Source organism: Eumetopias jubatus, unplaced genomic scaffold, assembly GCF_037043125.1.
Source record: "Eumetopias jubatus isolate StellerSeaLion01/CBP00866 unplaced genomic scaffold, mEumJub1_p1.0 scaffold_8, whole genome shotgun sequence".
Classification (NCBI taxonomy): Eukaryota; Metazoa; Chordata; class Mammalia; order Carnivora; family Otariidae; genus Eumetopias; species Eumetopias jubatus.
In genome coordinates, this window is record NW_028274814.1 from 8240617 (window position 1) to 8253793 (window position 13177).

The following is a 13177-nucleotide window of genomic DNA, read 5'->3' on the forward strand; positions in this document are numbered from 1 at the left end:
TCCGAGCTCGAGGCTCATACCCGCGCTGCGGAAGAGGACAGCACTGACATTGGGCTCCGGAATGCCCGGGACTCCAGCGCCTTTGACCTGACGGGACCCTGCGCATCCTGGAGCGGGCTGGGGGATGGGAGGAAGACTCCGGGGGAAGGAGACAATGTGGTGCATTTGTCCCTGACGCCACTTAACTTTCTAGCTCCGGAGTCAGCTAACTTTCCCTGCCCTCACCCCTACCCCGAGGGACCTTAACCGGAATTAGAACACAGGGGTTTCAGCCAAACCATCCAGGATCTAGAAAACATGAAAATCCCCGGAATCCCGGTGTGGCCTGGGACTCATTAACCGGGACTTGCAGATGCAGTTGTTCATATTACCCAAAAATTTCCCTTCCTTCCAACCTCTCCTTAAAACCCGAGTGGGAGATCCGAGATGCTTTAGACTTCCGTTGTGACTGAAGAGCAACCCCCCCCTCCTCCGCGCGCGCGCGTGCTATCCCGCTCCGCTAACCCGAATGCAGTTCTTCCAGATTAAAACCAAGAAAAGAACTCGTTTAGGAATTACTTTCCTTTGCCTACGCAGGTAAATTATTCCTGGTTGAGGTTCCTTGGGAACTTGATCGCCAGGGCAAGGAGGAGGGTAGGGACCTGTCCCGGGAGCGTGCGGGGAGTTGGGGGGAGGGAGGAAGCGGTGTAGCCAGGTGGGAAGAGGCAAGGGGTCCCTTGTCCAGGTGCGGCGGCGCCGCTCCTCCCCTCGGCTCCCCGGCCCAGAGCCTCGGCCAAGCCCGGGGCTCAGGACGCATAGGGATGTGAGCACTGAGCGAGTAACGTGATGCATCTTTTTCTCCTAGAACCCGAGCCCTGCGGAGCTTCCGGCGGCGAGGCCTCGAGGCCCTGCGGCCGCGGGGCGAACCCCAGCCAGTCGGCACCATGAACACCATCGTCTTCAACAAGCTCAGCGGCGCCGTGCTTTTTGAGGACCGCGGTGTTCCGGAACGGGAACGAGGCAACCGCCCCTATGGTGGCGTCCTGGACAGCACCCACGCCCGCCCTGAGGTGGGCATTCCGGACGGCCCGCCCCTCAAGGACAACCTCGGCCTGAGACACCGGAGAACTGGGTACGCTCACGCTCCCGGGACCCCTGCTCCCCTGCAGCCCGGAGGGGTGGGAGCGGTGAGCGGCGCGGGCGTGCGAGTGGCAGCCGGGGCCCGTGGATTAGGGGCCCAGAGTTCCCGGGAGGGCAGGTCTCGCGCATTGTCCTTTTAAGGCATTAGTTTCTCAGAATATTGGGGAATCGGTTCATCAGGATAGCTCCGAAGAGGCTTGTTGGAAACTGAGGACACCTGGAACGGCCCTTCAGTCCCCTGATATCTGGACCTCGGGGTAGGGGGCTACCTGCCCCTCTCCGGACCACGGGTGCAGACGCGCGGCTGAGAGCGAGGCGGAGAGGTCTGAGCGGGATGCCTAGGAACAGGGCAGGGCCAAACAGTCGGGGCTTCCCCTCTTATGTCACGACAGGGCCTCGCCACGGCCTCGAAGCTCGCCCCGCCTCGGCCAAGGTGTTGGCAAGGTCGGCTCTCCGCAGGGCGCCCCGGACGCGCGCGCGCGCGGCTCGGCTGGGCCCGCTGCGAGCCCGGAGGGGGAGGCCGCGGGCCTGCCGGGCCGGGTTTCGGTCTAGCGGGGTGAGGGGCTGCTGGGGAGCGAGAACTCGCGGGTGGGCCAGCAACTGCGGCTGCAGAGGCGTGGCGGGGGCTCCCTGAGCGCCCTGCGGGGGGAGGGGCAGCCGTCCTGGCCGTCTCCACCTGAAAGATTGCATCAGCTGCTTGTTCTGCGGCGTTGTTGGTTAGGAAAATAGAGATTAGGTTTCGTCAAAATGTTACTACCAGTTCTTTCGGATGGAGTTGCATTTCAAAGTGTTTAAAGAGGCAAAAGTCCTGGAGGCTGCGGCGCAGGCGCGCGAGCCTCCCCGAGCGGTGGGGCGGGCCGGCGGCCGCGCGGCGACACCTCCCGGAGCCGCGGGGGAGCGCAGCGCCTAGCATCCGGCTCCAGGCTGCTTCGGCCCCTTCCCCCTTTGAATGTGCTTTTCCTCACCGACGGAGTTTTCCATACTTTTAAAACTCTCCCTTCAGTCGGGAAAAGGCCCCTAGAGTGGTGTTTTGTTGTTGTTGTTGTTATTGTTGTTTTTTAAGGTTCTGCGTCCTTCCTCCACAAACACTTGCTTGGAAAGTTGCCCCTTTTTCCAGAGGATCAAAGGAAAGAACCAGGGCGGCGGGACGGCCATCATCCCTTGCCTTATTCCCGCCGTCCAGTGGGCGACCTTTCCCTTGACCACGGGCAACGGGAAGCCCCGAGCTGCAGGCATGAGTTCCCTAGAGCTGGCAGCAGCCTGACCCGGCCCACGAAGCCAGAGCCACTCCAGGGCGCCGGCGCAGGCGGGCGAGGAGAGGGCGACAGCCCTGCTGCGCAGATCTGTAGCCTGAATAACAAATTCCCTCGGATCATTTCACCATCGTCACCTAACCTCTAACCCCTGGCTACTCACTCCAAGCTAGCCCCCCTTTCAAAATAAACTTAGTGTCGGTCACCGCCACATGACCCCCTGCGACAACCAGGCCATTTCAAAGAGAGACGCCCAGGGAAGGGTATTCGCGCCCAGAAGTCGTGTTGCCCCCTTCCCTGCCTCACCTCAGCCTGGGGGCGCGGGGCGGGCGCGTGGGTCCGAGCCGGACGCCCTGCAGAGCGGCACGCGGGCGCGGCGGCCGTTCTCCGGGGGCGCGGGGTTGCGGGCGCAAACGTGTCCAGCCGTGGGGGGGTTCTGGGGGCAGCGGCCAGGCGGCGCCGCTCACCCGGGCCTCCTCCTTCTCTCCCGGTGTCCAGGGCCAGGCAGAATGGCGGGAAGGTGAGGCACAAGCGGCAGGCTCTGCAAGACATGGCGCGGCCCCTCAAGCAGTGGCTTTACAAGCACCGTGACAACCCGTACCCCACCAAGACCGAGAAGATCCTCTTGGCGCTCGGCTCGCAGATGACGCTGGTGCAGGTAACCGCGGCGGAGGAGCCGGTCCGCGTGGTGTGTGCGCGAATCTCCACCTGGCGCCTCCCGCTGGGGAAGGATGGGGCTGGTCGAGGCCGGTCCTGGTGCTCTGGCTCCTGCCTCAGAGGATGCTGAGGGCTTGTAGGAAGTTTCTGGGTTTCCTCTCAATCTTATCTATCAATTCAGCGCTCATGCTCGGTTCAGGAGGGACTGCACGGTGTTTTGTTAGGGAGGGCAGTGAAAAGTCAACTGCGAGTTCCGAAAAGGTGTCTGGGACTCTGGACTCGTGTGCCCTATATTGATGGGTACAGATGGGACTCCTTGCAGTGATTGTCAAATTTGAGTGTGCATCACAATAGCCTGGAGGACTTGTTCAAAGTCACATTGCTGGGCCCCACACCGGAGTTTCTGATTCAGTCGTAGGTTTGGGGTGGGGTCAATAATTTGCATTTCTAACAAGTTCTCAGGATGATACCGAAGCTGCTGGCCCTGGATGAAACTTTGAGAACCATGCAGAAAGGCACTCAATATTAGGTACCCGTATTAAAGATCAAGTACAGGATAACTTAAAAATTACCTTTACTGACAAAGCTAGGACATAGGGTGAAAGGGCAAGAAATGGGTTTTGATTTTTTTTATTTTTATTTTTTAATAAGAGGCATCCTGAGCATTAGCTAGAATCCACAGAATATTGCTGCTGGTATTTTTTCTACTGGGTCTAAGAAGAGGCCAATTTCAAGTGGTTAGTTTATTTTGTCAAGTGCAGAGAAAGGGTGCAAGTTTGTTTCTTCTCTAGTGAACAAACTCCTTTATATTTGACTAGCTTTTTCCCTACATAGTCTTACTTGGTATTCACAAAAATGGGGTGAGGTAGAGCAATAATAAGCATTTTACAGATGATGTGACCAAGGCACTGTGGCAGTTAAGTATTAGTATGGGGTAGAGGTAGGCCTGGAAATAATGTAATCCCAGATCAAATGCTGTTTCCAACACACCACAGACTTCTTTAATAAACTTGATGACATGAACTTTTATACATGCAAACAACAAATTTATTCAGAAGGAGGAGGAGGAGCTAAATAAGCTGAGAAGTTTCATATATTATAGTAGCACTACATTACTGCATTTGTGAAGTTTTGGTCATTCCATTAAATTTATAATGAGAGAGGCCCCAAATGAAAGATAATATTTAACTACTGGATAAAATAAAAGCTGCTTTCCAGAGTATTTAAGGTTGACATTTTAGGAATTGCTGGAAAGTTTGACAAAGCATGAAAGTTGACTTGTATTCAAGCTTATTAAAACTATAATATGCATTTGTCTGCTTATATTCAGAATATAATTGTAGAGAAAAACATCTGTTTTGCTTCATGTTAACAGGCAATAGTATTAATAGTGATTTGCTGCAGCACTGAAGGGGAAAATTTATTTAGTGTTCTTGGCTTAATATCTGTTTAACATAAAACTATGAATTTTCAGTGATTCCAGTCAGAAAAACCTGACTTGTGAAAATAAATGCATATGTTCAAATTTCAGTTTAAAAAGGTATGCTATTTATTTTGAAAATACACTAGTTTATAGAGCTATTTGAATGTTTCATAGTGATGTCAGCAATAAAACATTAGACTAATTCTGGTATATCATACAGTTTCATACTTAATGCTTGTCATTCTTTCATACAGAAAACAAAAAATATGACATATTTAGAACATTTTTTAATTATGAAAAGTAACATTGTCATTAGTAGAGACATTTAAATTTTTGTATACAGTAGTTTTGTTGAGATACAATACAAGTAGTTGTAATTTTAATACAGAACCAAATTATTTCCTACCTGTAATGATAGTTCAAATACAAATTATTTCCTACCTGTAATGATAGTTCAAATACAAATAACCATTCTTTTTGCATTAAGATCTTGGTAATGCTATTACGATTTTCTAACTATATCTTATATTCTTATCATGTTTTCTTTTTGTTACCCTAGTCCTCAGAAAATAAAAATGCACAGAATTATTTAATTTTTAAGTGGAGCAATAATTATTTATAATAATAAGATACCTGCTTAATGATTTCCAAATTTTTATAATAAATGAGGTTGGTTTCTGGAACGTTGTAGTGATAAATGGAAAAAATCAAATGTATAGAATAGCCAAGGGACCTTTCAACATAGTAATCCAATTTGGCTCTGCTTATTTTCAATTAAGCATAATAGGATATCTGTGTAAGAATAACATATATACATATATATGTGTATGTGTATATATGTATGCATACATATCTATTTACAGCTAACCCTTGAACAACACAGGGTTAGAGGTGCTAACCCTCCCTGCAAGTCAAAAATCCACATATAACTTTGACTTCCCAAAGACATAACTACTAATAGCCTATTGTTGACTAGAAGCCTCACCAGTAACGTGAACAATTAACACGTATTTTGTATATTATACGTATTATATACTGTACTTTTACAATAAAGCAAGCTAGAGAAATGAAAATGTTATTAAGAAAATTATAAGGAAGAGAAAATACATTTACAGTATTGTACTGTATTTGGTGAAAAAAGTCCGAGTATAAATGGTCCTGTGAGGTTTAAACCTGTGTTGTTCGAGAGTCAGCTGCACTTATGTTGACATATATGTGAGAGTTCGTGAAAGTCAGACATACATTAAACATCCAAGCAAATTCTGACTGTATGGGAACCAAATAAATTATGTAAATACTTTACACTTCTGAAGGAAAAAATATAAAGCTATGAGCTGAGTAAAACTTTTGATCCCTGCAAATTAGACCCCTATTGAATGAGTCAAGTTCTCCCAGTGAATAAATTCTCTTGTGGAGTCAGCTTCTTGAGAAGAGCGATCATGTCTTTGTCATCTTCACACCTTCATATCATTCCAGCACCGTACATGTTTACAGAGTGACTAAGCTCTAATTGGGGAAAACCATTATAATCACCATGCAGCTTTCCAAAACACCATTCTGAAAACTAGACAATGTCTTGAAATCTGAGATATTCTAGTTTTAAAATCCATTCCATTGAATACACAGAGGGCAGCGCATTATCCTTAATGCTATAAGATGGTTCTATAGAACAGCATGAATATAACTCATTATCTTCAGTATAGCTGGAAATATGTCATATTTTTATGTCTGTGGACAAATACGGAGTGTTCCCCTTATTTCTGGGTCTAAAGTCCTATTTCCGGTTTTTTTCAGTACCTCCTATCTCTATTTCCCATGACTGATGTTAATAAGTGGTTAACATAACTTTTATTCCCTAACTATGAGAGTATCTTGTATTTTGAGAATTTCTTTTACACTTAACATTTTCTTTTTGACTGTGTGTCAAGCTGTTAAACTTTTCATAAAATGTACTTTTGCCTTGTTTTGTTACTCTTAAAATGATAAAGAAGGACATAAAACCTGATCAGCAATCTCCACTAAATCTAGAAGGAAGGAACTGAAACTTTAGTGGAGGAAATATTTTTAGGACCACAAAAGGTACTTTTTCTGATAAATAGAAGCTCTAAGGATATTAATCCGCACCTGCATTGTATTTGTCCCTGAAAAATGAGGCAGAAAGAGTTATTTATTGTTAATCTGGCATCTTACTTCCTAATGAGATATAAACATTTTCATAAAATTAACAGGTAATGATGTGTGTGGGTATACTTTAGCCAACCAAAATATTCCATTGTGCTTAATTTCTGTGGCTAACCATTGCTTAAATATTATAAAAAATATACTCTGTATTATCAAAATGTGAACAGCTTTATTGTGGAATAACATAAAGTGGTATGCAATTGGGATTTTTGTATTATTGTAGGATATAGAGCTTACTGCAGAATAATTGCCTTGGAAGAAGTTTTTCAGAGAAGGGCAGATGGGTGCTATATCTGGTTTCAGTGATCCCCATTGTTCATGTGTATATAATTTTAATATATTTATATTTTTTCTGGATTATAAAGAGTGAAGTGTCTCCTTGGGATGATTTCTTTCATGGTCACAATGCAGAGTGCAATGCACGTAGAGTTTGAGATTACATTTAATGATTGGATGTTGATGCTTCCTTTACTTATAGAAGTTTCACATTCCTATGATAATGTCCATGTACAATTGATTAAAACTGCTGTGTTCTAAGATTTTTGCCCTGTCTGTTGACATAGCTCCGTTTTTGCTGGGTGAGTGCTTCTGCTCAGATATGTATGTAGTTATCAACTGCAAGGACTATAGCACCTGTTAAATATTCAACAAAATCTCAGATTGGTCTTTATTCCAAGTGTTATACTACATCGTGTAGAAATGAGGTTTTCAATACTTCAGTTGAGTAACTCAGAATAAGTTTGTTAATTCTGTATGTTCAAAGGTGGACAGATGCTATCTTATCCCTTTGGGCTTACTATAATGATTGCTATGTCAGTATGATGAATGTAAACACCTCGGTTAGAGTAGGGATGAAAATTACTTAGTTTTCTCTTCCAAATTCTAAGATATTTGCTTCTCCAACTTTTCACTGTAAAATACAGTGTCTCTTAAGCTCTGAGTTTGACATCAAAATGCTGTTGCAGAACCTATCCTTGGTAAGGAGGCCTGTTTCATGTGAAATAGAATTTAATGAGATTTGCATGACAACCTGAAAGAATCCATAGTAAGTTAAAGGTAGAAAATCCAAACTGGTATTTTTAACCTTCTGTGAAACAAACAGATCGAGTTTGCATTATTTCATCAGGACAAAAAAATTTGCAGAACAGTACTTATGCAAATTTGTTAACCAACTGTTTGCTGTTTACATGACTGAACACAAGCAGATTATTAAACACCTTGGACTATATCCAGCCCTTAAATTGTATGGTAAATTTCTGGTGATAAAATACTGGCAGAGTAAATATATTAGCAGATTGCTTGCCAGTCAAACTTAGGAAATCAGGTTAGAGACAGTCCATGTTAGATATCAGCAAACCTTTCTGGAAAATTTTCTAATTTGTGATTAATATATTATGGTAAGAACTGAGTATATAAAACACAAAAAAGGATATGACCCCTGCATATGAAAACCTGTAATCTCACCATGACATTTAAAGGTCCCCATTTTTGTATGTTAGGATTATAGTGTGTTAGTGTTTTTGGAAATTAGAAGGCTATTGCATTTAAAAAAATATGAAGAGTTGCTTAAGAATTGGATTTTATACTGTATTATGTGATGGTTGTGCTGAAGTTTAAGCTTAGTTATGATTTAGGGATACTCTGAATTATATGATATTTAGTAAAGAAAGTAGTAAAAACGTTTTGAAGTATTCTAATAAATATAAGTGATGTAGGCATAGGAGTAGTTGCAATTTGTCCTCTGCATGTCAGGGGACATAAACACACATGTCTGATTGCTCGAAAGGGTGGTGGTCAAGAGCAGAAGGTAGGTTAGCACCAGCTATAAAGGGAATAAATTAACACTTTTGTAGGAGAGCATAGACTATATTCACAGATCTTAGTTTTTAGAATTGGTAAGTGTTAGGCACCATCTAATGCATTTTATAGATGAAAGGCTTAAAGTTCAGAAAAGTTGAGTGACTTCTCTAAATTCACACATGTTTTTGGCAAATTGAGAACAGAAAACCAGGTTTCTTTCCATTATAACACAGTTATAGGACAATAGGACATTAATGAGAATTTGAAGAAGTTAAGCAATTAAATTATCATGGTGCATCAACACTTGAATTTGAAGGTGGTGTTTAAGATTCATCCAAGTGCATAGAATGGAAGATAGGGAAGTTCAGAAAAAGAATGTTCTAAAATTCCCAGTTACTACTACTATCCAAGGCATGGATGAATATTTTGGCCATGACTTGGAGAATAGAGGGAGGTTTGAGGACTGGACCAGGCATTTCGTGCTTCCAAGTGAATGGTCACCCATGTATCACAGTTAATACATAGTTCTATGCTAATCCTTCCCTGTGTGCAGGGACAAAGTTTATCCTAATGCTTAAAAATTTCTATCACTGACCACCATGGCTAAAGCACAAGAGCTACTCAATGTGTATTTATTGAATGAATAGTCCCAGAAGTTGTTTGTCTATAGAGGTTGGAGAAGACTTATAATTTGAAGCCAGATTAAATCATAGTTATTATAGCGGAACTTGTTAGGAAGAAGATTAGTAGACTAAGACTTCTGGAATGCCATGGTGAGTTATTACATCAATGCACATAAATTTAAAAGGACAGTTATTACTTAAGACACAAAGGAGGTAATAATACTGAATATATATATTATATATGATATATTTTCTGTATACATATATGTGTGTATGTGTGTGTGTGTGTATAAATTGGGGAAAACTACCATGTTTTAAAAAAAACCCATGGAGGCAAAGAGGAAAAGAATTGTGGTTTTGTTTTCTTAAAAAGTAGGATTCACCCTAGGTCCATTCAATAATTAGGTCTTGAGAAATGTGTAAAAATTGTGTATTTATATTATAAATCTAAAAAAAGAAAAAAGAAATTTCCAATGCAAGCTTTGCCACATAAACCATTACAGTAATATGGAGTCATGTTCTAGAATAAATTGGCAGAAAGATGTAATTCTCTTTCCACATTTCATTCTTTTAAAAGCAAATATTGGCCCCTCGGGTTATTTACATATTTTTTTTCTGATGATAGCCTGATATTTTAAAGGAAATCTCAAGCACCATTTTAACTTCTGGAAATCCAATAGCATCTTTTAAAAACAATGGAAGTAACTTCCCTTTGTTCTGCAGTGTTTGTTTGCCTTCACCTATTTGCTTTTGGAAGCACTTGACTTGGCAACTTAAAGCTGGGTGTTACTGGCATTTTTCCCCCTCTGCTTGTCTGATTACTCTATGTCTGATTGTTCTGCTAGCTCCTCTTTTATAGTCCTGCCTCTTTGATGTCTGGAGGTTTCCAGAGTTTGGTCTTCAATCATCTTTCTTTCTACCTACTCAAAACTGCTGCTGTCACCTCTGTGTGTTTGACCCACATCTGCTCTTCCTCTCCCTGAGTCTCGGATATCAGTTTTATTTTCTTACTGCACATCTCACCAATATGCTTTTCTAGTACCTCAAACTAATCATTCCCCAAACCAAGTACATCCCTTAAACAGTTCTACTTTCTTTCTCCAAATGGCACTATCCTCTTGGTTACGCAGGGATGACTCAAGGTCATCTTTAACTTTTCCCTCTTCCTCACTCACCACGGTGTCTCTGGAATTTGACTCATATTTGTTCCCATGTCCTCTTTACTGGGAACACACTTCCCTACCCGTTATACCTTGACACATTCCGTCAACGCTTCACTTAATTCCTCATGAAGTCTTGAAAGTAACCCCTTCTTCCTTTGGACTCCTGCATCGTATTATTTTAATGCCTCCTAAGCCATTCATCACATTGTTTCCTATGTTAAAGTTATTTGTACACTCTCCTACCTCTCTTACTAGCCTGAGCATTTAATGGCAAAGGATGTTCTTTTTTTTTCATTCCCAGAATACAGTATGTGCTCAGTCTCTGTAGTAAGTGCTCAGCATGTTTGTTGAATGAATGAGTGAATGAATGGAATGAATGTCTAGTACTATTACATTCTGAGACTATTTAATGATCAAAGATACTGAGAGAGGCGTAGGTCCCTTGTGGGAAAGTAATTATGTGATGGGTAATATTTTATGTTTTGTTAATTGAAAAATAAAACTTTTATAGGTGTCAAATTGGTTTGCTAATGCAAGACGTCGGCTTAAGAATACTGTTCGACAGCCAGATTTAAGCTGGGCTTTAAGAATAAAATTGTACAACAAGTATGTTCAAGGAAATGCTGAGCGGCTTAGTGTAAGCAGCGATGATTCATGTTCTGAAGGTTGGTTAATATTTTTTTTTTGCTTTACCTCTGTTAATAAGAAGTTCACCCCGACTGCTATTTTTAAGGTTGACCCCACAAAACATGATGGTGCCATAATGGTTCTTTTTTAGTGCATGAGGTAACTTCACTTTTACAATACTATAAATGACCAACAGAATTATGGCTGTTTCCTCTTATTTATAGATTTATCATGTGTCGGAATAACATTTCCTGTGAAATTCATTAAAATTAAAGTACCATAGGGAGAGATTACGTAGATTCCTGCTTCCCTTGCCTAAAAATTAATCTTGAGTATCAAAGATAATTTTATACACTCTAAATATTCTGTCTTTATGTATATATTTAATGATTAACTATAACAGTTTGGTGGCTGGGGAAAAGTATATTAAGTACTACCTACTGATATTTTTCTCCCTTAGATGGAGAAAATCCTCCAAGAAACCACATAAATGAAGGGGGCTATAATAATCCAGTTCACCATCCTGTGATTAAAAGTGAAAGCTCAGTCATAAAAGCTGGAGTGATCAGGCCAGAGTCACGGGCCAGTGAGGACTACGTATCACCCCCCAAATACAAGAGCAGCTTATTGAATCGTTACCTTAACGACTCTTTGAGACATGTCATGGCCACAAACGCTGCCATGATGGGAAAGACAAGGCAAAGAAACCATTCGGGATCTTTTAGTTCCAATGAATTTGAGGAAGAATTGGTGTCTCCCTCATCATCAGAAACCGAAGGCAACTTTGTCTATCGTACAGGTAAGTCTGTGCTTCTCATGATACCTTGTCTAAAACAGAACTAGAAACTGCAGCAAGGGGTCTATTTCAACAGGTATAAAGTCATAATTTTTATTGGTTTTGTATGAAATTAGTCACATATAGCCCATAATTTAATTTGAAAGCTTTTGTTTTTGATAACCAGATATGCTTGTTAATAGGTGATGGTCTACTGGGGATTTTCACCCTTAATAATAAAGATGAGAATTTTCATTCTTAATACTCATTTTTAATCTCAGTGATATACATTCTTGGAGGAGGAATGCCCTGAATTATAGGCAGTCATGCAAACACTTTGTATTTCATCTTTTCTCTTAAATTCTTTGATTGCTAATAGTGGTGGAAAATGAACACAAATTAGCATGGGTGCCAAGACTCTTGTGAAGGGAGAGTGTAGGTCTGGCTTAAATTGCTTTGGAAATTTTACTTTTATTCCTGGAAAGCACAAATCGGGCTGATAAATAGCTTTGAAAGTTTTACTTTTATTCCAAAAATAATAAATCGATTTCTGCCTGTCCAAAACTTTCTGATGGAGTAGTGAGTTTGGTAAAAATTTCTCTCTTCACTTCAGTTTCCAGAGAGTTTTGCTCGTAAAGAGTGTTTGAGCAAGTTACTTCAGAACAAAGGATATGTGTGACCTACATCTGGTGTAGATAGAGTCCACGTTCTGAAAATGCCAACAAATGAGATTTAGAAATGTTAGAGTTGGAAATAACTTCAGAAAGCATCTAGTCCAGCCATGTTATATCATAGGTAAGAAAACCCAGACCAAGAACACATAACTAGTTACTCTTCCTGGATCAGTAGTGCAGCTTAGCCTGCATAAGGGGTAGGAGGAATGTAACTAATAGCAGACTATGATGACTCTTAATTATTACATATACCACCACCACTCGTTTATTCAGTAGTTATGATATGCTAGGCCCTCTACTAAATACTACACAAACAATACTGCATGTAGTCCTTGTAAGGAGCTTAATATGTGAATAGTAGGGCTTTATAAAAGAATTTAAATTTGGTCTGTTTAATATACCTTTCAGATTATTTAACTAGAAATCTTCTTTTCAAGTGTCTACAAATGTGTACAAGATATATTATCTGTGAGGATTCAGAGAAAATCTCAATACAGTTTTAAAGACTTAACCTCATTTTCTGTTTGCATCTCCAACTTCAAGAATGAAAACAACTCCAAACGCTCTGAGATACAAAATAAGTCTTGTAAATAATAATTGGGTCTAGGAAGAAGTAAAAGATGAAATAAAAGACTATTTAGCTAATAACAAAAATTTTAAAACTACATACTAACTTCTAGCTAATGTGACCAGAGCAGAACTTGGAGATAAATCAGAGCTTCATGAATTTTATTTACGGAGATAAGAAAGGATAGGAAATCAAGTCATGAATTTTATTTACGGAGATAAGAAAGGATAGGAAATCAAGTCATTCAAGTACAGATAATTGAAAAAAGAATAAAAATAAAACAAAAATGTTAAAATGGAAAGCTGCAAAATAAA

The 13177-nt window shown here is 41.3% G+C and overlaps 1 protein-coding gene across 2 annotated transcripts in view; it reads left to right on the plus strand.

Annotated features, from left to right (window-relative positions):
- The first annotated feature begins 923 nt into the window (after positions 1-923).
- MKX (mohawk homeobox) overlaps positions 924-13177 on the plus strand; it is a 58218-nt gene continuing 45964 nt past the window's right edge. Inside the window, exons 1-5 of one of the 2 annotated variants that reach the window (XM_088025521.1) lie at positions 924-1157; positions 1435-1442; positions 2871-3030; positions 10731-10884; positions 11307-11645. In XM_088025521.1, the coding sequence (XP_087881647.1) occupies positions 924-1157; positions 1435-1442; positions 2871-3030; positions 10731-10884; positions 11307-11645 (895 nt within the window). The remainder of the gene's footprint in view (positions 1158-1434; positions 1443-2870; positions 3031-10730; positions 10885-11306; positions 11646-13177) is intronic. The other variant, XM_028120852.1, reaches the window with a different exon arrangement.